The 23,964-nt window shown below is 45.8% G+C and overlaps 2 protein-coding genes across 2 annotated transcripts in view; one reads left to right on the plus strand and one right to left on the minus strand.

Annotated features, from left to right (window-relative positions):
• KLHL36 (kelch like family member 36) overlaps positions 1-19,840 on the minus strand; it is a 36,741-nt gene extending 16,901 nt beyond the window's left edge. The window contains exons 1-2 of the mRNA XM_051629308.1: positions 19,722-19,840; positions 2,190-2,313 (exon numbers count right to left, since the gene is read on the minus strand). The gene's annotated coding sequence lies outside the window, so the exon portion shown is untranslated. The remainder of the gene's footprint in view (positions 1-2,189; positions 2,314-19,721) is intronic.
• Positions 2,604-23,673, plus strand: COTL1 (coactosin like F-actin binding protein 1). The gene is made up of 4 exons (XM_051629310.1): positions 2,604-2,807; positions 3,081-3,163; positions 13,239-13,396; positions 22,322-23,673. Exons 1-4 carry the CDS (start codon positions 2,731-2,733, stop codon positions 22,430-22,432), a joined length of 429 nt encoding a protein of 142 aa, XP_051485270.1. The 5' UTR covers positions 2,604-2,730; the 3' UTR covers positions 22,433-23,673.
• Positions 23,674-23,964: the final 291 nt, after the last annotated feature.

Genomic DNA, 23,964 nt, shown 5'->3' on the forward strand with positions numbered 1-23,964 from the left:
TTTTGCTAGCTTTGGTCCCTCCTGTAGCCCTTGTGGCTGTGGGGATCTGGGATAAAGATCCTCAATTCCTGAACTGTCTGAGTAAAAAACCTACTTTGCTGGCAACCCTAATGCTAACTGTGACCCGTAAATTCACAGCACACTGTTCCTGAAAGAGGGTATTATTATCTCTGTTATTTTCTCTGCTCATGCACAGATAGAACACAGATGGAGAAGCAGGACTGGGGACAACCATATAGAAAGACCACAAAAGTAGCAAAAAAGTGTGATGATGGTAAAGAAGCCACAGAGGCAAGGTCCTAACAATGTAATTTAGGAGGTCAGCTAAGCCTCCTGGGGGCCATGGCTGTGAAGAGTCATCCTGTTTGCTCAGCCCCCTCCACATATTCTGAGACCCTCCCTGAACATCATTAGTACAGTCTGGATAGCTGAAGGTCAGTCCAGATATCCAAGACCTCATCCTTGCTGGGGATATTTTTTTGAGGAAGTCTGTAAGTACTCTTAAGTTCTTTCACTTCCTCTGTTGTCTGTAAGATAGACAGATGCTTCTGCCAGGCCACTGACATCATCCTGCACAGGATGACAAGACCCATGTGCAGAAAGCAAAGGACTCAAAACTCCCTTATGAAAGGCAAATCAGAGCTCAATGGAGCCAGAAAAGTAGGTATTTCCCCCTCTCAAGCTCCAGCCTGATGAAACCAGCACAGTATTTATTCCTCCATGCAGTAAAAGAATAAAAACACATTTAAATGTGTCAAAGACAAGGAAAAGAAGCAAAGAGAAGACGTTTGATCCCATGAAGAAGACACGCATCTTTGAGGTTTAAATCTAGTTTCAAAGTGTGAAGCATGAAGTTCCTAATGAATGTAATTCAAACACTCCAGCCACTGGGTCCCAGAGGTGTAAGCAAGGTTGAGGTTTTCACCTTGGAAGAGAAATGACATTTCAGTCACCCACCTCTTCCCTAGGAAACATCAGGAGCCGAGGAACACGTCAAGAGTCAAGGACAACCAGCAGTTGTTGCAGGTATAACCAGCAGCAAGGTAGTGCCAAAGGATGAGAAATGCAGACTACAAAAAATATGTTTATGAACAGATAATGATCAGCATAAAAGCTTTTAAAAGTGTTCCTTAAGACAGTTCCAAAGAAAAATCAATAGAAATTCAGACCTATTAAAGTGTGATTATATTATCATCTAGAGCCTGCAGTCTACAGAGATATTGAGTGTGATTCAGCCAGATGCTGTGTCCTGCACTTGTACTGACTTCAGGAAGATCTCTCTCTTCCCTATGACTTCATCTACATCCTGGGGATGCACTGCAGCAACACGCTCCTGGTTTGGGCCCTGATGCTACAGGGAACCTCACATCACTCAGGACCTTCTCTGGAAGCAGCTGCGTGCAAGGATTAGGGCTTCATTTTGTGTGGCAGTAAATGATGTATCTTGCAATTAGCTCTGGAGATGTTGTTCCTTGAGATGTCTGAAAACACTGAGTAACTGTGTGTGGTGATGAGGTTTCTTACTGTTCAGGCTTCACATGTACAACCTATCGACGTAAATAAATAATGAGCATCCCTCTGCAAACTTTAAAAGAAACAAAATGTCATACTTTTTACCGTGGAATGTACTGTTTATTAAAATTGTGATATCAGCCCCAGGTTTAGGGTGGAAAGCCACTAACACGCACAAGGACTGGTTTTTAAAACTCTGGTCCTTGGGCACAACAAGACCTGGTGACATTTATTTCGAGCCGAGTTCTGCAAAGCAAAGCTCCTGTCTCTGCTTCTGCGGACACAGGACTGAAGTGCCGCCCTACAGACAATTCTTACCCTTCTTCCTAAAAACCCAGCACCTCGCATTAACGTATTGCCTCGGCTCGATGCTGTTATTTTTCATTCGCGGCGCCGGGAGCGCAGCCCGGCAGGGGGAGATCGCTCCATCTGCAACGGGGTGAAACACCCCGGCACACGCAGGCACCCAGCGCTGCACCCGCACCTGAAGCAGCGGGAACTGTCACCGCTCAGAGTCACCCTCGCAGACCGCGTTCGAGGTCTGGCTCAGCCCGCACGGATGGAGACGGGGACGGTGCCCGCTCCGACCCGCGGCTCTGCGGGGCGATGCTCCCCCCGGCACGGCCCCATGCCGGGGCCGGCCCCTCGCCTTCCTTCCCTCGCCTTCCCTCGCCTACCTTCTCTCCTCCTCGGCTACCTGCCGTGCTCCCGGCCCGGCTCCCGGCCCCGCCGCGCTGCCAGCGGCTGCTCCATCTTGCGCATCGCTTCTCCCTCCTTCCTCCTCCTCCCGCCGGGCAGAGGCTTAGGGGAAAAAAAAAATAAATCACGGGAAAGCTTGAAAAAAAAGATCGGCGGCCGAAAAACGCATCACTGCGCAGGACCCTCCGCGCCGGGACGAGCCCCTCGCCCCCCTGCGCGGGGGGGCTTTGCATCCTCCAGCCCGGTGCCCCCCAACCCCCCCCCCCTTTCCCCATTGCATCACCGCAAAGCCCCGCGCAGGGGCGGGCGGGGGCCGGCTCAGCGCGGCCCGCGGAGCCATTGGCAGCGGGGCGGGGGCGGGCTGGGCGCTGCGCGGCGCTGCGCGGGGCTGCGCGGTGCGGTGGCGGCAGTGGCAGCGGCGGCGGCGGCGGCAGCAGCAGCGGGTTCCCCTCGCTCCGCGCCGCTCAGCGCTCCCCCGCCCCCCCCCCCGCCCCCTCCCCGGCGCTGCCGGCCGCCCCCATGGCCACCAAAATCGACAAGGAGGCGTGCAGGGAGGCGTACAACCTCGTCAGGGACGATGCCACCGAGGTGAACTGGTAGGTGGCCCCCCCCGGCCTCTCCCGGACAGGCACCGGAGCTCTGTGATTCCTTTTCTTCTCCGTCCCCTCCCGAAAGGGTGACTTCCATAGATCTTATTCCCCTTCTCCTCTTCCCCCCTTCCTAAAGGATGCTTTCTTACAGTGTGCTCTTCCCCAGCTCCTCTTTTCCCGTCCTCAAGCCTGACTGTTCCATGTGTGACTCCCCTTTCCCCATCCCAAAGGGTGACTTTAAAATCTATTCTTCCCCTTCTCTCTTCCGCCTTCTCAAAGGGTGACTTTTAAATACAACGGCTCTACAATCGTCCCTGGAGACCAAGGGGTAGACTATGAAACCTTTAAGAGGAAGTGCACAGGTAAGCTCTGTCTTGATTGCTTTGGCCTCTGCCCGTGTTTCTTGCTGCCCGGTGCAAGGGGGGAAAGGATGGGAGGAAACTTGGGTGAACTGGAATTAGTGCTGCTTCTTCCCCATGTCTGCCCCGTCCTGCTTGATCGCGTTTCCACCCGCCACAGAATGCAACTCGCTGAAGTCCAGCCGGTCCTTTGTCTCACCCTTAGACTTAAGACCCTTGGGGCTTTTTTTTCTTTCCCCCCCCCCCCCTTTTGCACAATTTTTTCATTGCTTCTCGGTTATGAGCACAATAAAACGCTTGATTGCCAACGGTTTCCTTGTTTAGCACTGCAGTCTGAAAGCAAAAAGAAGACTCCGTTTTTGTGGCTAAAAAGATGCAGTCGTAGAGAGCACTTCTGCAATTAAAATCTTCTGTTAATTGCATTCGTAGCGCTAAAGCAACTGCAGTTTTTTGAAAGCTTCCTTGGATTTTTTTAAGAACATGAAACCCAAGAAGAGAGTTGGTTATGCTGGAGATCAGCTCAAACAATACAGCCCTGGAAACAATCCTATATGTGGGATTGCACAACCCAAGAGTTGCAGCTGTAGGTTTAAACGTGGCAGTTGATTGTTTAACTGTTGGTTGTAGAACATTAACAGGAGGAACAAAGCCTGGGGAAAACAAAAATTATTTGAGGAATATTTAACTTCATCTGATCTTAACTTTTGAAGTGTTTTGCAAAAGTGGGCTTTGATTTTTTTCAAAGTAACTTCTAGGAGGGAATTTTGTAGCTTTTCCTCCCATTTTGGCTGCTATTTAACAATGTCACCAAGTGACACAAGATATGAAGCGCTGGTAACTCATACTGGACTATAACAAAGTCTTCCTCACTCATCTGGTTCCTCCACAATCAAATATTATGGTTAACCTGTGTATTTAGAATTCCGTATCTGTACTGTAAAGGAATTGTGTTTGGAGCAGTCTGTCCCTTCTCAAGGTGGGGCTTCTCCCAGAGGCTCTGTACTCAACAGTCCCACAGCTATTGAAGCACCAGTGCCTGTGCAAATTGGTCTGTCAAGTGCTAGAGCTTGGCTGGATTCTACTGAGTTGGAGGGGAGGACTTCCAGTAACTTAGATGAGGGCAGGACTGGACTGGTACTTATCAGTCAATAAATATCATACGAGAAAAGTACACTTTAGCCCTTGGAAAGTAGCCACTAAATCAATAGGGTTTAGACTGCTCTGCCAAAACATGTGCAGGGAGGTCTTGCTAGAATTATCACAGGTACCCATTTCCAGCTGTTCTTGAGACCTTTGCAGGGAAAATTCTCAAAACTGAGAAAGATCCTCTTGTAGCTGATGGCAGAAGAGCTGATGCTCTGTGCCACAATAACTTCTTCCCACCCAGCTCTTCATGGGCAACATAAGGAAAAAAGCAGTTCCCTGCCATACAGGGAAACCCAGGGCTCAGCACTTCCAAAGTTCACGCCAACATTATCTAAAGGGTTAGTAGGTTTCTTGGGAGGTCAACAGCTCCAGTAGCTGAGTGCTGTGTTCTCTGTCTCCTCTTGTGGCTGAGACACCCGAGTGTCTCCAGGCACCTGAGGCTTGCAGAGGAACCTTCCCCATTTCTTTTCTTCCCTTGTTTTTAAGGAGTCCATTCCTTATTTTATCTGAACTGATTTGTAATGTTTTGTCTGGAGTGGGACCCTTTCAAGAACAGCTCCTATCTTCCCTTCTGTAGCCAGTGGCTAAGCAGGCAGAGGGGCTTTGGCAGGGAGCAGTCCCTGGTTGGGCTGGGTAGGATACTTAACTAACGGAGGCACATACTGCACTTTGGAATATGGCCAGTTTTGTTTTCTTGCCATCATTTGTATGTGCCCAACCCTTATTTATAAATAGGGTATTAAAACAGACAGTTTAAGAAAGCCTTGTTTATTACCAGCCAGGTGCCAAGCTGGCTCCAACACTGGAGCATTTTTAAAGCGAAAGGAAATTTTGCATATTTTAGCATGGTAAGGGAACAGTAAAATAAAGGGCATCTATGGCCTATTGTTAGCCTTTAATGTGGAGCTAAATCCCTTACAGCTACTCCCTTGCTCCCTTTCCCTCTTCCTTCTCTCCCTCTTCTTTCACATGGACCTAGTAAGGGCTGCTCCTTGGCAGACCACAGGCAAGAGGTTATCCTCAAACCTAACCTCTGGAGCACAGCAGCTGGAGGCTTGAAGAACTAGGCAAGTACAGGTACCAGGTGACTGGCTAAATGCTGGAAAGGATCTTCCTCCACCCGTGAATTATGGTGTGGCAGTTGGGGAAGCAAGAGATGAGAGTTTTGGTGCCTCCATCTGTGCAGCAACCCTTTGCCTGGACCACAGGACATAGTCAGAAAACAAGGCTCGTGCCAGCAGTGAAGTTAGGGCTTTCCTTCCCATCTGGAAGAAAGGTGCCACATATTACTATGAAGTAGAGCTGGCTGGAATATTTCTGCTGAAACAAAGTCAGTAAAAAAGAGTAGGAAGGGCTGGGAAGAGCTGCTAAATATTATTCCTTCCTATTGGTATGTCTCCTCCCCATGTCTTTCTACATGTTGCTGGAGGGGAGAAGAGCTACTATCAATGTGAACAGCTTCAGAAAATGTGATTAAACGATTAAAAACGCTGGCATCAAAATAAACTTCCTTCCTTGTTTTGGATTCCTGTTTTGTGAAAAACACTGCCCCGAAAGCCACAAAGTAGTGCAGCTGCTTCTGGTAGAGGCTGAGCATAATTTGGTGGTTGGAGGTGAGAGCAGGAACTGGAATTGAAAACCTTAGCATGCAAAGTGTCACCAAGCCCCTCTGTCAGAATTTGTTCTCTTCTGCTTTCTCCACTATCTATTTCAGCACAATTCTGAGCAGCAAACATCCGTGTTCTCTGCTTGCTTTAATAACCATTCTTATTAAAAGCACTTTTGGTGTACAGTACACATTGCTTCACTCCAGGGCATTTAATTACAGAGCAGGCAGTCTGTGTGTGCTAATTCTTGTGGCTCTGAGACGAAGGAGGTCTTTTGTAGCAGTTTGCCTGTGGTGGATATCCTGCCTTGTGCAACAACAGAGGTTAGGCAGGGCTGGAGGGTTGGTAGCAGGGTTGTATTTTTGCTTTTTCTTCCCCCCATACTTACCTTTTTCATGCAGACCATGGCCCAAACCATTACTGATCCTGCAGACCTCCTCAGGGAACAAGAGTGGTTGAGGACAAAGGGAAAAGCAAGAAACTAAAATTGCTTCTTTTAATGGAAATAGCAGTTCAAAAAGGCCCTATTAGAAAGCAGCCCTCTGCAAACCTCCAGAACTGGGCTGCTGTTGAAGGAATGCACAACAGAGTGAGACACTGAGCTCCTGGGGCAGAGAGGCCCATGACCTGAGGCAGGAAGGCTCCTGCAGCCTGCCTGCCTGCCTGCCTTGCACAGGTCTCATCACTCCCACTGCTCTACACTCAAATATGCAGTGACCACATTTCCTGGGGGTGGAGGCCTTTTCTCTCTTTACTAAGCTTTGTGTACTAGCAGAAAAGGTTAAGGAACTGCATAATCAAACTTCCGTTCTTCTCCCATGTCACCATTTGAAGACAGCAATTGCCACTCTCTTGAAGGAAGAAAGCATGGTAAGAAAAGCTCCTTCAGTGTCCTTTTGTTCAGTCCCAGGAGCACGCTGCAGACACAGCCTGAAGCTGGACCTCTGTTGTATCAGTCACTCTCATGCTGTTTCTGTCAAGGTCTGTCAGGCTGCAAGATGACTCATACACTTTGGCTGGGGTAGCAGGCACAGCTGGAGTCTCAGGCTGTAGTCTTCTCTCTCCTCCAAAGACCAGCCCCAGATGCAGGAACACTGCTCTGCCAGCCTATTCCAAAGTGAAGTCAAGGAGGTTGGTTTAAACCACTGGTATAATAAAGTCCTTACATGATTAGGACATGGCCACTGGTGGCAGCTCCTCTGGCAGTCCTTCGTAATGACCAGTGTACAGGACTGTACTGGCCTTTGTCTCACCCAAAGAGTCTGGAGACCAAAGTTGAGGACGTTAATTGTGTCAGGGTCATTCAACACGCAGCGTAGATGCCCTCTGTGTCTTCTGGCTAAGGACCATTTTGGTTTGGCTTAACAGCACAAATTACCTCTGCATTAAACAAGGACTTAATTCAAGGCTTTTGATCCATTTTACTTCCCAGTTACAGCTCCTGCCCCTGCAGATGGCATGGATCCAGACTAGCATTAATTTGGTGTTGAGTAGTACATGCCATCAGTACACTTCTAAAAAACCAGCTGAGCTGGTGGATTTGAAGCCAGAAGCAGAGATAAGAGTTGAAGGTTATTGTACGGAAGGATGTGAAAGCTCTTGGGTTTTTCTGTTGTTTTTAATTTCTCCTAAGGGGGATGGTGATGCTGTTGCTGAGAAGAGTTGAATGATATACAACCGAGATACTGAACTAAAAGTCTGGTAAAAACATCCACTTCTGTTTTTGCAGGCCACTGCATTTTTTCTGTCTGTAGTTTGCTGTAATTTTTTTTACAGTGTGTGAATTCTGCCATTAAGTAACAGAGAGGCCAGAAGACTGTGTTTGCCCCCCATGCCACATGTGAACAGTTGTTTTTCAATGCATCTCTGACAAAAGAAATAATGAGCCTTTTACGTGGAAAGCCCCAGTCCAGATAAATAATTGCAATGACAGCATGAAATGGGATAGTTATTCATGTGTCTGAAAAGATGAAACCAAAACTGGACTGTGCATTCAGCACAAGGAAGAACTGAAAATCTTTGGTCTGAAATAAATACCCTATAAAATAATTTCTGGTTGACATAAAATATGAGGAAGAGAACAGAAACAGAAGTGGCTCCTAAGACAAATGTGAGCTCTTTGGGGCTTATAACAATTGTCCTTTAAAGCTTGAGCTGCATATAAAATTTAGGAGCAACGATCTGAGAGATCACCAAGATTACATTGGCACTGTAGGTTGTAGGAAAGATTTGTAAAAATGAACAAGGACATATAATGAGATAGGTGCTTATCTCTATTTGGCTCCATCTTAAGTTGCTAAAATGGGCTTTGTAAGCAGTCTCCTACTGCTTTTGTTTTTCCTCTTTAATGTTCACCTAGCCTGCTTCCCCTTAGTTATCTATTTAAAGGAAGACCTGGGGCCATGGGTAGCTTAGGGGTACTCCACACTGTCTTTGCAGCATCTCCCTGCCCCTGTGCCCTCCCTGCTCTTGTGAGGGTCAGCTGAACTGGCATGTGTGTGACAGCAAACTCCTGGCTGCCAGCTGGAGCTGTGGCAATGGACAGGAGGTTGTTTTAGGGCATATTCTCATTTGTTTTTGTCCGAGTAACTCATAAGGTTGAGTTGTGCACTGAAATAGTAACTCTTTGCATTCAGTTTAGTTTTGTGATGCTTAATTAAAATAGCATGGCTGCAGGACTGCATTTTACCATCCTGGGCTAGGCACAAGAGAAGCTGTGGCAGCCCAATCCGTGGAAGTGTCCAAGGCCAGGCTGGATGGGGCTTGGAGCAACCTGGTCTAGTGGCAGGTGTCCCTGCCCATGGCAGGGGGCTGGAATGAGGTTATCTTTAAGGTCCTATCCAACCCAAACCATTTTGCGATTCTAGGATTCTGTAAGAGGAGGTAACAAAGAGTGTAATATCTTTTGCATGCCCTTTGTTTTGGGGCCTGCCTGGCCCTTACTTTGGGCTAACACAACTGTTCCTTCCATCAGGGAAGAGGAACAAAGATTAGCTGGATCCCCTGTTGCCTTCCACTCTGCCCTTCAGTATATACCCAGGTGAGGAGAGAGGCCACAGCAGAACCACTGTCACTGGGGTAGCAGCAACTCCTGATGCAACACTGCTGGTGGCTTTGCTGGACCAGAGACAGCTGGAGAAGTCAGCAGGGGATCATCCTTCCCATGCACTTGTGTCCCAAGGACACTGTATTCGTGTCAGCAGCCCCAGAAAAGGTTTGGTGCTCCAGCTACAAGCCTGGCCTGTGGTTATGATCTTGAGATCAAACATTTCATCCTTGTCTTAGATGACTTAACAAACAAGGCTGCATGGTGCAAGGCAGTGTTGCAGCAGCTCCAGTACAGGCTTAAAAAGGGGAATAAATGGCATAGTAAGAGGCAGGGAAGGTTTTCTGTCTGCACTTCCAGCCACGTGACTACAGGGGTGACTGAAATGGTGGAAAATTGACTAATTTATCTAAAGTGGATTCAGTTGAAACAAACAAAATGAATCCTTGTGAAACCTGTCATGCAGTATCAGGAATTCATCGTTGGACAGAACACAAAAGCAGATCATTCCATCAGCTGCCTTGCTGGTGTGACCTTGGTTCAGCAGGCAGGTGAAGCTGGGAGCAGTGGCCTTATCTTGGCATGTTTCTGGCTTGGTTGTTCAGGGTCTGAAGACGTAAGAACCGTGAAGCTTTTGTCAGTGTATTTCTTTCCTGCAGCTATTATCTTTTACTGATGAGTCAGTGCATTTTAATCTAATGGGGAATTTTTAAGTACAGCTGAACCAAGGGGTTTGAGTGGATGAAGAACAGGAGAATACCATCAAGAAAATCTCTGCAGCTTGGCACTGAGCTTTGTTGACAGCTAAGGGCATCTTAATAAGTGTATTTGGAAAATCCTGCCTACTTACAAGTAAGAGGTTTGGAGAAAAATACTAAGTGATGCTCATTAAGGCATTCATTGTACTTTTCATTGTTTGTATAGTCCTATTGTCATGCTCTACAACTGTAGTGAAAGAAGTAATGATATTATTAGGAATTAACATTGTTAACTTCTGCTGTTTCTCACTTTTGAAGTCTTCTCAAATGAAGCTGCTATTTCTGTTCTAACCCAATCTATTATTCTCTCTCCTCTGAAATTCATGGCTTGGTGACTAGGAAGGTGGTTGTGTAGGGCTAAGCAGGATTTCCTCCTTCAGAGGATTTCCTTCTTCTTCAGAAATACACTGTCTCTCTCTAATTTGCTAGACTCCCCCCCACACACAGCAAGTTCCTAAAACCACTATAACGTTTGGTGTGAAAATGGGTGAGGAAGGGGGGTGGTGGGGATATATTAATGCCTTGAGATTTCTAAGGCAGTTGGCACTGATGGCACTGATGACTTCCAGTGCAGTGAGGTGATCTGGCAGGGTAGACCCGATTAACTGGGAAAGAGGAAATCTGGGAGTATAAAGGAACTTGTGTTTTGATCCCTTTATCTCTCTGAACATGCTTCAGCCTCATTGTGAAATTCAACCACTTCTGCTCAGGGATTTTGACCTGCAGTTGGAGGGGCTCATAGCCAGGCTGTACTAGCACTGAGAACCTCCACATCTGTCCCTGTTGCCCTTTTAGAAAAAGAGACGTGTTAATTGCTAAGGGCTCCAATTCCCTTTCCCTCTTGGCTTTATCTGCAGCTGCTGAAATGCTCCTCAGCTGCTGCAATTCACAGACTGGCACATGAAATCAAAGCATCACGTATTGGTAGTTTCTGTTAAATACACTGGACCCAAAACTGGCAGCTGAAGAGCCTCTGAGGATACAACCTCCATGGGGAGGCAGGAGGACAAAGCACACAGCTCAGGTGGAACCTTTCAAGCCCCCACAGGTAAACCTGCCCCAGGTAAATTCTGCCCAAGATGATGACTCAGACCTAACCTCAACTGCTCATTAAACTTACTGGGACTTAACAAGATGAAGTAAGAGTTACTCATAGTCACTGAGTAGTAGGTGATCTAATAGATAAAAGCCCATGTGGAATTGCTGAGTTTGGCTCTTGGTGCCACTGATCAGGTTGCTTTCAGACAGGACTGGAAAACACTCCAGCTATTCTGCTGAGAAGCAAATCCTGCTGCTGCCAGTGATCTGTGGGTTCATGTCAAATTAAAGTTCATGCTGACAGATAAATTCCTTCAACCTCCTTTCTATGTTGCTATGAAAAAGCACTGCAGAGAAACTTGGAATTCTTCACATTCATTATATTTGTGTCTTATCTTTACCGTAAAGGGGCATATTCCAAAGCAGTCTTCAGGATCTGTAACAACCTGAGGTAGAAGGGGCAGGGATGAAAAACCTGCACAGTGAAGATGGAAAGTGATGGGTCTGTGGGAAGGGCTGTGACACGGTTATAGTATAGTAGAGGCCAGGACTTGGATGACATTAAAGTGCCTTCAGCACTGTGTTCCCATGGGAACCACGGTACAATTCTTAGCAGAGCGTGGCCTCCTTTGCTGTCAGATCTGGGGAAGCAAGGTTTTTTCATAGAACTGTTAATAGTAACGTTAGGGGATTTACTGTCTCTGTTCACCTTGGGTATTTCCTGGCTGTTGGTTCATTTATGGTTCTAATCAATCTTGGGAAGAGGATTTACTGCCAGAAACAGGAGTCTCAGTGCGTTTCTTCTACTTGCCAGTAATGGGGTATCTGAGAGAGGAGTTTTGTTTGCCTGCACTGTTGACACACAACTCTTGCTCTCCTTCCAAAGATCATCTGGATTTTTCTTTTGCATAAGATCTCTCTTTTTCTCTGTTTCAATTTTGAAATCTTCAGAGGAGTTTGTTTTAAACACTGGCTCTCACACACCCCTACGTATATTTTCCAGTTTTCTCCTATAGTCCTCTGTCAGTGGCAAAAAAAGTATATGGAGAACAAAACAGAGGAACATAGGTGGGGTTTCTTTCAGACTTAAAAATGTCTTACCTTTGATCAAGGAGAAGTTGTATTTGCTCACACTTTGGCAAAACAAAGTGTCAGAGAAGCTCTGGGATCTGTCAGCTTCCAGAGAAATCCCACTTTTTTTTTCCACTGATTTCTAGCAGCTTATTTTCTGGGGATGAACTGCTTTTCCCCTTTCCCCAGAGCTCCTGGGACTGTCCTGACCATTCATGGAGCGTGTTGATCCAAGGATGGGATGTTGGCAAACATCACTACACCTGGAGCCTGCGTTTTCACCTGGCAGTACTCAAGACAACAAATAACTGTAAAGCATGTTGAACTGGTCACAACAAGTGTAACCAGGATTAACATGATTCCTTTTAAACCAGCAAGTTTGTTCTTCTATTTTGAGTCATCTCATTTCCTTTAAAAAGGTCCTGAGTGACCTGTAACAGATGAAGTAGCTATGATGACGTATATTCCGTGACTGCACAATTGTCCATCTGGTCTGTTTTTCTGCACAATCCTGGTTGGAGGCTCCAGCATCCATACATGCTTCTGAGGCTGGGGACATGAGGGGATGGTGTCCCGTGCTTCCTAAGTGCCTGTGATCATGAAGGCATCCAACTGCCTCAGCTGATGAGTCACTCTGCAATGAAAGAACGACCTCTTCAAGACAAGGAGTTCACACATGACCAGACTAAGGAACTCTAGTCTGGCATGATATAGCAGAAGCCAGCTGTGAAACCAAGATCAGAACAGTTTTAAAATCCAGGGCCTTTCTCTACAGGGCTTTGGAAGGAGTAGAAAAGCACATCTGGGGAAGTAATTGCAGGTTTTTCTTTTGCTCCTTCTTCTTCCCTACTTCTTGTAAACTGATACCACAGATGAGCCAGAAACGTTGCTGAAGGGAAGGATGAGAAAGGATCAGATTTGCACAATGGCCAGTCTCTGGTATATGTTATAAAATGTGACCCTAATTCTGTGATCCTGTGAGAGACAGAGAGGCTGGGAAATCACTTTCTTCCCTTCTTGACCAGTGACCTGCAGATAAATGATCTGGCTGAGTGTGTGACTGGGGTTGTCTCTGTGCTCTTGAAGTGCCTGTTGACTGTATTTTAGCCACTTCCAAACTCACTAGCAGCACACTAACGTGGGGTGGAGAGGCCAGCACAGCCAGTTTCCTCCCAGTAACTCAGAGCACCCCAGGAAGAAGCAGACCTAACACTGGCAAAGCGTGCCTGGCAAACGAAGGGCCTATGAGCAGAGCTCCGGTATTGCCTTGTTAATCCAGAGTGACGCTGTTTTAACACAGGATCAGTGCCTTGGCTTGGTCTTTTAAGTAGAGAGCAATTGTCTCACCCCAGAAAATGGCAAGGCAGGGATGTTTCTGGTTTTAATGTTGTGCTTTTCCTTTGTCTCTCCAGATGATGTTCGATTGTTCGGCTTTGTCCGATTCACCACCGGTGATGCCATGAGCAAGCGAGTCAAGTTTGCCCTCATCACTTGGATTGGAGAGGATGTCAGTGGCCTGCAGAGAGCCAAAACTGGGACTGACAAGACTCTGGTCAAAGAAGTAGTACAGGTAACCTCTTCCTTCTGCTTCTAACCACCAGTCCTCATCACTTTTAGCTCTACTCATACCAGCAGGAGGAGAGGGAGAGGGAAGGTTTGGATCATCCCTCAAGTTAGTGGTTAATTCTTTAAAGAGAAGACAGTTTCCCACTGCCTGTGTTCCTCTAGGAAGACTTAACATCTGCCCTTTGAGCACTCAGGCATAAAGAAGCACCTTTGAGCTTAAGGCTGTCTTAACTATTTCATGAGGAAGAAATATATGCACTCGCCTCCTTGTCACCATTAGGATGTTTCCCATCTCCTTCCTTGATATGGAAATAATTTAATATTGAATGGGAGAGAACAAGGCAGTGTTAAGTTAAGCAGGTAAAATTAAACAGAAAAACCCACACCCTTGTTTAAACTTCTGGAGGCCTTTTGTCTCTGTACCACGAATTCATGGACCTAATCAGCTAAAGTCTGAAGTCCTTATCAGTACCAATTAACCAGCAGCTCTTAATAGCTAACCAGATTTGAACAGTCTTCTGTTTGGCCTTGGGTGTATCAGGGAAAAAGAGAAATGTGCTTAGTACACACCTTGGATGGGCTTCACTTGAGTTTGTCTGCCCCAGCTGAGCTTATCACTTAACTTTGTCAAGGCCTCCCAGGGCACTTGGAGCTGTTGGGCTCCTGTTGGGCTCCAAGCTCAGGCCAAGCCAGGGAAAACAAGCAACAGCCTCAAGAGAGGAGGATTGTGGAAGGCTGCAAAGAACTGCTGCTGGAAAGCTGACTTTAATGGAGCAGATGCTCATGTTTAGTATCTTTCCTCTAAAGAAATCATTAAAGAAACATTAGCTCTTTCAACTAAACCTCTCCAATGCCTGAGAAGGGGTCTTACTGTGCTCTGAGAACAGGTTGGCTATTGAAATATTTCAAAATTGTAGGTTTGCCTGCATAAAGAAATCTCCCAATAGGCTAATATGAAAGACGGAAATGAAGGCCCTTTCAGTTCATTGGTAGTTTGTATGATAAAGAAGATTATAGTTAGATAAGAAGCATGGAAAATATAATATATTCATATCTTTCCAGAAGATAAGCACTGGTGCTAAATCTTTCAAAATGACAACAACACAGAGAGGTCCGTTCTGAAAAGGGACTTTCATAATGATACCTGAGAGATAGGGAATCAAATCTCTGTTCATGTGAAGCAGCTGAAACTGTGTAATTGTAGCTGAAGATAAAATTACAGACTACTAATGAATGACTCATAGAAGAGTCACTAAGCCCAAGATTTTAAAAAAATAATGTTTAGACAATTTATTCCTGTTGAGTTGAATAGCATTCCTGAGTGCTGTTCTAAGATCTGTCCCTCAGGTCTGTTACATATAATTTGCAATTTCACTTGTTTCATCTTTGACTAGTAGTCTGCATGAGTTAACAATCTGGTAGAACATTAACTATTCTTGGCTCTTACTGAAAAGTTTTCCTATTCGAGTTATCTGTACTAAAATATGAAAACAATACAACTTAATGCACATTTATTGGGCAACCACATCTATAACCCACCCCAAAGCTTTTCTGAATGTAATATCTATGATAATCTTCTTTCCACAAGAAATAATCTTGATCACTCTTTTGAATAATTCTACATGTACAACTGAATCCCCCAGAGTGGACTGAGATAAAAGCAGAACTATTTTGTTCTTTTTATGCACGTAACCTTGCAGATAATCTGTCAAAACAAAAGAGGACAAGAAAGTCCAACTGAAATTTAGTGGAGGGAATTTATCCCAGAGCTATTTCACCCTTACTAGTTCTCTTCACCTTCATGTACATTACCAGTCACCCCACTGCTGTTGATTTTTACAGAGAGGATTTGAGATGTGAGTTACAGATAGAAAAATGCATTAGCTGCTTGATGTAATGATAAACCACAGATCTGACTCAGTGTTGGTTCATCATTTGGAATAAGTAGTACCCTAAAGTGGGAATTTTTTTCTTCACAAGTGCTAAAGAGGATTTTGGCTACTGATGCAGTTCAGCTCTCTGCAGTTTTAGCTGTGTGCATGGCCCATAGGTGCCCCTACCCTGTGTGACATGGTTTGCCTTCCAAGAAGTGTGGCACAAGGAGGCTTTTTGTACAGCAGGTAACAGTGATTTTCTGATCTCCAGAAGTGATTGGTTGGGATTCCAGAACAACAGCTCTTCAGTCTGACAAGCCCACAGTAAAAGTTGAAGGGTGCTCCCTATCTTGTCATGTTTGCAAAAGCTCACTGTGGCTCTTCACCGAAGACCAAAGCTCCAGTGTGAGGGGAGCTTCATATTCTCTATGTGGTAGATGCATTGGTGATCTACAGTTGAGCTCTTCTCAGGGCTGAACAAATGCCAATAAACATGGTTCTTCCACTTTGACACTCAAAGTGAAGGGCAGTCGGCTCAAATCCCACCTCGCAAGCACAACCCACCATGTTGCATCTGTAGAAGAAAGTGTTCACACATGGTGATGATTTAATGGTCTCCTGGAAGCACCTGCCATAAGGAAAACGTAAAGGATCCTGGCTGTTGTAGAGCAGATGATGGGCTTGGGAACAAAAGGGCAAAACACTGTAAAGCAAGGAGAGGAGCTGGGTTGCCCTCACTTCTGTGTTTCTCCTTTGGAAGGGGGAGCAGGTGCTGCTAAATCTATAGGGAGGTGGCTTGAGAAGCAATGCTGATGGTGGAAGAGGTTGCCAGAAAATCTGTCAGGAAGAAAGGACAACTGAGTTTTAGCTCTAATAACTGTAAAATCACAGGGATGGATCTCATCTGGTGCAAACAGCCATCTGCACTAGCTGACAATCAGGTCTTCTTGCTTATTTGGGACTATCCTTATTACCTCTTTAATGCGCTTGGAAAATGGGATTTGTGTGTATTGTATTTATTTTGGATTGTAGAAGAAATGCATTTTCCATTTAAGGAACATTCAGGAGTTTTTTTGCACAGCCATTTATTTTCCATTTTTTCCTCTTTACCTTAGCTGGAAATCTTGGATCAAGCCTGTGACCTGGTCCAAGCAGTTCAGCTGAGAGCAGGTTAGAAGTAAGGCCAGGATGGGTGACAAGTATTTATCTGTATCTTCTTTATATCCCTGGCACTAAGGATGGTTTTGCTTTTTACCTCCTTTATATGCACAAGCTGTGGGTCATTCAGAACAAATCCATTCAGGAGACTCTCTGTGCTCTGAGGGCTGTTGTTTTCACCTCTCCTTTATTCCAGAGGCCCAGGAGAAATAGGTTGGCCAGCTTAAGCCCAGAAATCAAGGCATGAGGTTCATTCCAGCCATAAAAATTCCTGCAAGGTGAAACCTGGCAGCTGTGGGGCTTAAGCAGAGGAGCATCAGGCTTCCAGTGACTGGCCCAGTTCACATTCACTTTGAGGAGAGTCAGAGGGATGACTGACTTCCAGTCAGTACAAGCCCAAGTACACTGGTGTTGGGTTTGGGAGTGGCAACCAGGGCTAAAGTCCTTGGGTTTTGATGTAAATGCTGAAGAAGTGAAAACAGGACTTGGTTTCCTTGTGAGTGTTTCTTCCTCTCTGAGAACTTGTTGCCCTTCATGACTGCATTTCCTACTAGGAGATATTAACTCTTCATTAGGCAGCATAGAGGTCCTTTTCCTAATGGGACTGAATTCCCCTGCAGGGCTGTCTGAGCAAAGGAACTGCCCAACCTTTGCCAGTTTTTCTTATTTTCCATGAATTTTGATTCTTCTCTGTCTTTTCTTCAGCACTCCTGCCCCCACAAAGTCATGTGCTCTGTTATTTGCCTGAATCATATTCAGGATAAAACAGCCCTGTTTCTGCGAGCAAATATTTGTGGCATTTCATTCATTATTATTTTGGTGAGGAATTTGCCTGGCTTTACTGATGCCAACAAGTTGACTGGGCTCCTGCTTTGAAGCTCATGGCCAGAAGGTTTTTGGTTCACCTTTCTCTCTTTCTCTGGATTCCTCACTGCACTGATGCTGGTTCCTCGTGAGGCAGGAGGCATTTATGGGGTTACTGTTCCTGGCCTCAGGGCAATTACAATGGATGTAACTCATTAGGTTTGTCATGTTATACAGTGGCCTAAACAGAAAATGGTTTAATAGCTTTGCTAGAGGCAGAGAGAAAATCATACTTGTATGGTAATGGCTACACCATGGTGGCTTTGAGACAGTCTTCCTTAGGAGGATGAGTGAGATACTACTGGGAAGGCAAAATTGTGGGGTTTTGACTGTTTTTTCTATTCTGTTTTTTTGTAATGACCATACAAAATTGATACAGATTTGCAAGAACTCCTAGTCATAGCCTAGAGAAAGTGGTAACTTCATAAGTAACTTCTTCAGGCCAGAATAAGCAGCTTCTCATTACCCCACATCTGGCACACAACCCTGTGACTTTTCCAGTGGGATGCAGCACAAATAGGAAGAATTTGCAGATCAGCTGAAATGCAGTTCCCATTGCTGAGAGAGGTGTTTGCCAGAGGTTTAGGCTGGCTTCTCCCAGAGGCTGGAACTGGTTCATGTAAAAATTGGCAAGGAGTACATTTGGACGGAGAGGTTTTGCTGCTAAGTTGGACTCTGACAGCTGATCACAGGACCAGGTTTGGTCGAGCCTGAGTGGAGGGGAGGGCAGTGGTCACTTTCTGGCTCTCCTTGCACTCAAAGAAGCCCAGTTAGAATATACCTCTGATGCAGCCACAGGACATGTCCTTTCCTCCCCCTGACCTGATGAGTCTAGGACTCATACCATGCTGGAAAAGAAACATGGGAGATATCATCTCCTGTGTACTGCATCTGCATTGGAAGTAAGATGATCAGGGGGTGGGAGGGGTTGACATAAAGCACAGTGGAACTGAGGATTTTGAACATCATCAGTGGAGGCTGCTGCAAGGCCCAATGTAGAGAAGCTGCTCAACTACCTGGCACCATCTGTAGCTGCTAAGAACCCACGTGTCTGTAGATAACACAAGGATTTTCCTTCTGGCTTCAAGCCTACCCGTGCTGGGATTTATAAGGGCCTCTGCAGACCTTTTTGGTACAGTATCTGCACCAGACAGATTTTCCCTTGGCCAGTGAGGGAAATGTTATGGCCCCGTATGCTAAACATTCAGGGCCTGGAATAGGAAGAAAATCTACTCCACCCTATTTTTTTTCCCCCCTATAAAGTTGTCTGGAAGAGAAAGGCTGGACTGAGTTTGCTGTACATACTTCTTGCTTCCCAGGGAGAGATGCAGGCTCAGTTTTTGCAACCTGACCTGCCTGGTTGGAGCCCTTTTTCCCTAATAGTGTTGCTTGGAGGTTGACACAGGGGATTGGATTGCAAAACTGTGACCTTCTGCTACTCGGGCACAAAGCAAAGCATGTGCTGGACAGGTATATTGAAGAACCATGAGTAAACCTTCCTTTTTACACTGTGTTCAACGCTTTGAGGAGCAAAGCAAAGAGACTGTGGTCACTGTTGTGTCATGAGAGTGATAAATGGCATCATTGTTTTTGTTATCTGGAGGCTGCTGGTAACTCTGGGGTAAATACAAAGGCTAGAATTCACTCACAGGGTTTGCTGCCGTTGTAAAAAGCTTGGGGGTAGGGGAGGAGAAGAGAAAAGGAAGTGGAGGACGTAAAATGAAGACGCACGTCAGCAAAGTGAGGGCCAAAGCATCAGGGTTATGCCTTGTGCCTTAGGCAGCTAGAACTGTTCTGCAGTTCTCTTCGGAAGGCATTAGATAATGGTATGTGTGAGAAAAGAGAAAGCACCAACTGTCCCCACCCCAGGCCCTTAAGGGCAGAACTAAAATCTGGTGACAGAGCAGAAATCTGACTGAAGTTGGATGCCTGCAGGCATTGCTGTTAGCCCCTTGAAGCTTGGATTTTTCCTGGTGCTTTGCAGGAGCTGGTTTGCCATGATTGGTTATTTATAATTGCAGATGACATTCATGCTGGATGAGGACCACTGCCTGGTCTAGCTAACATCAGTTAAGTCAGTTGGGAGTAATTTTATGTTCTGGCAGTTTCAGCAGGAACAAAAAAAAAAAAAAAAAAAGAGTGAACTCTGGATAAGATGGCCCTTGGCTGAAGAGTGCTGCTGTTGATCATGAATGCCCAGGCTCCTGATCTGAGAGCCAGAGTCCCTCCTCTCTTCCTGCCCTGATGATGGAAGAGGCAGTTTCAACTGTCTCTGAAATATTTATATGCCTCCCTTCACCTTATGATTTGCACTCTGAACAAAAACTCAACCCCAAGGAGCTCAAACAGAGAATTCAGAGTGATGAGGGAGGCTATGGCTGAAGAAGGGTCAAGCAGGATACTGAAATCAAGAAGTGCAGGCAGCAAACTCACCCGAAGCATCTTCTCCCCTTGGGGCCAAGCTTGATGAGACATCGTGGTGGGTAAGAGCCAGTGTGAAGAACCAAAGAAGGCCCCGACAGCACCTGCCAGCAGAAAGGAATAAAGCAGAGTTATTAATAGCAGTGACCCAGATTGCACTCTGAGGGTACAAATCTGACACAAGAGGTGGCCCTGTCAGCTAAGAGGATATTTAAGAGTGGCTGGGAACATAACCCATCTGGCCAACTGCTAGGAGGAAATCTCTCAAACCTTGCAAGATGCCTTGGTGGCACTGACATGAAATAGTGGCTGGTGCCCAAAGATCATCACCCAGGAATTATGTAGGTAACTGTCTAATTGAGAAGAGTAATTGAGTAATTACTTTGTGGTACATATAATTTGTTTCTCCTCTGTTCATGCAAGAGTGCACTTGCAGTTTTAAATTCAGAATCAGCTGGATTCTGCAGACTGGGCATTGAAGGAAACCCTCCCTGCATTTATAAAATACACACATTTTTCATGGAGTCACTCTCAGAAATTACTTTATGGACCTGCCTCAGTTCTCACTGAAGTCAGGCAGTCCTGGATAATCTGCTTCCTGAGTTGAGGAAAAAAATTTAAACCTGTTAGCTCGTAGAAAAGAAACTGAAAAGGCTCAGCTCAAAAATCATGTGGGTAGCACCTCAGCAAGCATCTAATAGTTGAAAATCACTTGTTTGGCCTAAGCAAGAGCTGAGCTTTGCAGAGATCACAGACAGATCTGGAAGTAGGACACCTGTGAGCATGACCAAATCTGATGTCTGGGTGGTTTGCCGCTTCATTTTCCATCTCAAAAAAAGGGATTTTTTTTCTCTAAATAATCAATTTCTTTCCCTTTTCCCCTGAATTCTGCTAAGACGTGGATGAATGCCTGTAACGTCGGTCTGTCCTCACACCAGGAAAGCCAACCATTGATGTGTGGAGCAAAATGGTGCTGTGAAGCAGTTGTTATTTCTTAAGACTTTGTCTAGTTGCTGCTACCCTAAAGCAGAGCAGACAAGGCTTCTCACAGCAGCTATAAGCTTCCTCCCCCTCCCCAGGCAACTCCTGGGTAGTGAGGATTTCCTGCAGTGTGAAACAGGATCAGCAGCAGCAGCCTGGGAGGCTGGCGTGGGGGAGGGAGCTGTTTTGCTCTCCCTTCCATTTTTTCCACCTCATGAAAGAGGTGCTGAGGCTCTTTCAAGCCGAATCCTTCTCCACCCCCTCTTTTACAGGACTCTGATCCCAAACTGAGACCCTTGAGATGCTGCCAAATAAAGAGCTCTCTCATGGCTTAGAGTCTGAAACCAATTAGAACAGCCTCCTCCACGGCTGTGCTGTTCCAGCACTGGGGAGACCTGGACAAGATGACTGCTTCTCTCCCAAAGCACCGCCTGATTCTCCCAGGCAGCTTCTGACACTTTTTTGGGGCACTCACTGCCCAGGGAACCAGGCATGGCAGCTTTCCTGAGACACTGCAGCAGGGCTGCTGGGATTTTAATTCATTTTTTTGGTTGTCACTTTGTCCCTGGCCCTGCAGAGTCCAATGGATGCTTGTGTTTCGCATGCTGCCTAAAATCCTCTGCGGGTTGAGGGGAAGGGAGAGACACATGCAGTGTTTTCAGTTGTGGTTGGGAAGGGAAATGCTAAAGCAAGAAGCAAATGTGGATGTTGGCTGAAATGTGTCCGAATGTGTGTGCTGAAATGCCACCCTTGCTCTGAGACAGGAGGGACAGCCCCTACAAAGGCACAGATCCCTGGCTGCAGTGATGCTGCCATGACCAGTGCCTTAAAGACACCATGGGATCCCCTCCACAGGCCCCTGTTGTGAGAAGGGTTTTCTCTGCTCCCAACCCCCCAGCACAGCGTGCTGCCCAGGCCTTGCTCAGCTCCCCAAAGTTGCAAAGAGCATTCACACAGCTAGACTGCTGCTCTGCAGTACACGTGTATTAATAAAGCATGTCCTTAAAGGTCACTTTGGGTCATGAGATCACAGAGCACCCTATTGATGACACCAAGGGCCTGTCTAGTTCAGTACCTCTGTGTTGGCCATGGTGTGTATCAGATAGTCAAGAGGAGGAGTCAGTACATCTGCTGGAATAGACTTATTTGCTCCTGGGACCATCTGTGCATTGTTCAGTCTCTAACCAAAGCACCCTCCCATCACTGTAGTATACAGTGCTGTTCTTGTTTTGGGAGAAGGGCCCCTAAAAAGGACAGGGGCACAGACAGGATTAGTGACTTGCCAATATTATGCTGTGGGTCTGTGGCAGTAACAAGGTCAATAATTTTGAGCTTTTTAGTTTTTAGGCTGCTTAGGAAGCTTGACCTAACCTAGGCTGTGCTTTTATCACTAGGAAGAGTTGGTTGCACAGGGCAGGATTGGGTGGCTGTAGAAACAGAAATATAAAATTTCTCCAGGTCTTGGGATTTGCCATCACCAGTTTTCTGTCTCATCCACAGCTTTCTGTTTATCATCCCTACCACACGGGACATACAGCTCGTACAGCCATGGAAGCTGGGTAATATTTCTTTATGCAGGTACTTGGACAAGTATCCTCTTCTTTAACAGGCTTTTTCTTTATCTCTTGCAGAACTTTGCCAAAGAATTTGTGATCAGTGACCACAAAGAGCTGGATGAGGATTACATCAAGAACGAGCTGAAGAAAGCAGGGGGGGCTAATTATGATGCACAGACTGAGTAAATACACCAACCTCCTGGCACCATCACCTGGATCTCAAAGGGAGGGGGAAGGCACAACAAACTAACACAACTGAGAGATCAGGCAACTGAAATCCCTGCTTGCTGTGTCTGCACCTAAGAACTCCCTTCCTTTCCATACGACGGACTTTCATTTTCCATTCCATCTCATGCAACATCCCTCTCTGGGGCTCTGGGTTTCCCTCTCCCATTGTTTTTTTACTCAAAACTGTCCCTGTTCTCTCATCTCTGGAATTTAGGTTTGGCTCTGCTTTGGTCCTGTTCAGCATTGTGTTTGTAGAGGCTTGCCATCATGTCCTTCCTAGTATGTGTGCATGTCCCTGAGTTTTAGCTGGGCTTAACCTGGTCTCTGAAAAGAGAAAGTTTTGAGGGAGTTCTGAACATCCATTATTTTGATTTCTAATTTGTTCTCACTGATATTTTTGGGAATAATATTTTTTGCTGTTCTAGGCTCAGGCCAACTTGAGTTGACTTCACTCAGACTTTGATTACATTGTCTAAGGTTAAATGTCCAGCTGAGATGTTCTTTAACAGCTTAAAAAACAAAGCAAACAAACAAAAAACAAATCTTCAACTCTTAATAATTTGCCTTAAACATTGCTTGACAGTTGCTATGCTACGTGCTGCATCTCTGCCCCTCCCTCTTAAAAATAAGATCCAACATGGTCCAAATGTGGAGGTTTTGTTGGTTTTTTAGGATGTATCATGGCACAGTAATTGAGGGCCTTAGAAATGCCTGGACACTTGTTGACTATTTTGTGTACATTGGTCACTGGGTTTGTATTTGACTTTCCTAATGCTGGGGCTCAGGAGGTGAAACTGAAATGCATAGATTTTCTTTTTAAATAATGTCTGCAAAAAACAGCAGCTGCTGAATCCTAGCAGCCTTCTCTGCCCATGTCCCCTCCTCTTCTTTTGCAGTTAAAGACAACATCTTAAGTTATTTGGGGCCTTCAGGCAGTGAACCATCCTGCAGCTGTGACCAGGGGATAGAGCAGGGCAGCTCTGTCCCAGTCAGGATGAAACAGCAGAGGCTCAGAGATAACCTGGGCACAGTTTGTTTTGTACCAAACTGTTTGTTTGGGGGGCTTCTTTGTATGGCTTTTTTTTTTGTCCATCAAAGGTAACTGTCCCCAGAATTAGGTGCAGGGGGAAACTGTGTTGTACTGGGGCTTGGGAGTCAATGCTATAAACCCATTCCGAAATAAATGTTTTTCAAGAACAGTTCCCAGTGACTCTTGTTCTTTTACCTTCCCTGCAACAAGAAGCCTATATTTAGGAGGTCACTTAATCCTGGGTGTAAGGCTTTGGGCTCCTGCAATCTTGGGGCTATTAGGAGAATTAAACACTGGCTTAAATGTAAAATGATCTCAGTGCCTGCAGCCCTTGTCTGCTCATCTCTGTCCTGAAAGGCAGAGGTGATCACAGTGCATCTGACACATTTTTTTGTTCAGCAGCTCTACGTCTAGATTTCTAGCACCAAAATGCCAGGTGGGAATTTTAATTAGGTCAAAG

This window comes from Apus apus, chromosome 11 (assembly GCF_020740795.1).
Source record: "Apus apus isolate bApuApu2 chromosome 11, bApuApu2.pri.cur, whole genome shotgun sequence".
In the NCBI taxonomy this organism is placed as follows: Eukaryota; Metazoa; Chordata; class Aves; order Apodiformes; family Apodidae; genus Apus; species Apus apus.

What these genes read in the sequence shown, in the direction of transcription:
- COTL1 (XM_051629310.1), top strand. Translation starts at nt 2,731, where the DNA reads ATGGCCACCAAAATCGACAAGGAGGCGTGCAGGGAGGCGTACAACCTC. An exon ending in GATGCCACCGAGGTGAACTG is followed by an intron (nt 2,808 to 3,080) that starts GTAGGTGGCCCC and finishes GCCTTCTCAAAG; the next exon opens with GGTGACTTTTAAATACAACG. An exon ending in CTTTAAGAGGAAGTGCACAG is followed by an intron (nt 3,164 to 13,238) that starts GTAAGCTCTGTC and finishes TTGTCTCTCCAG; the next exon opens with ATGATGTTCGATTGTTCGGC.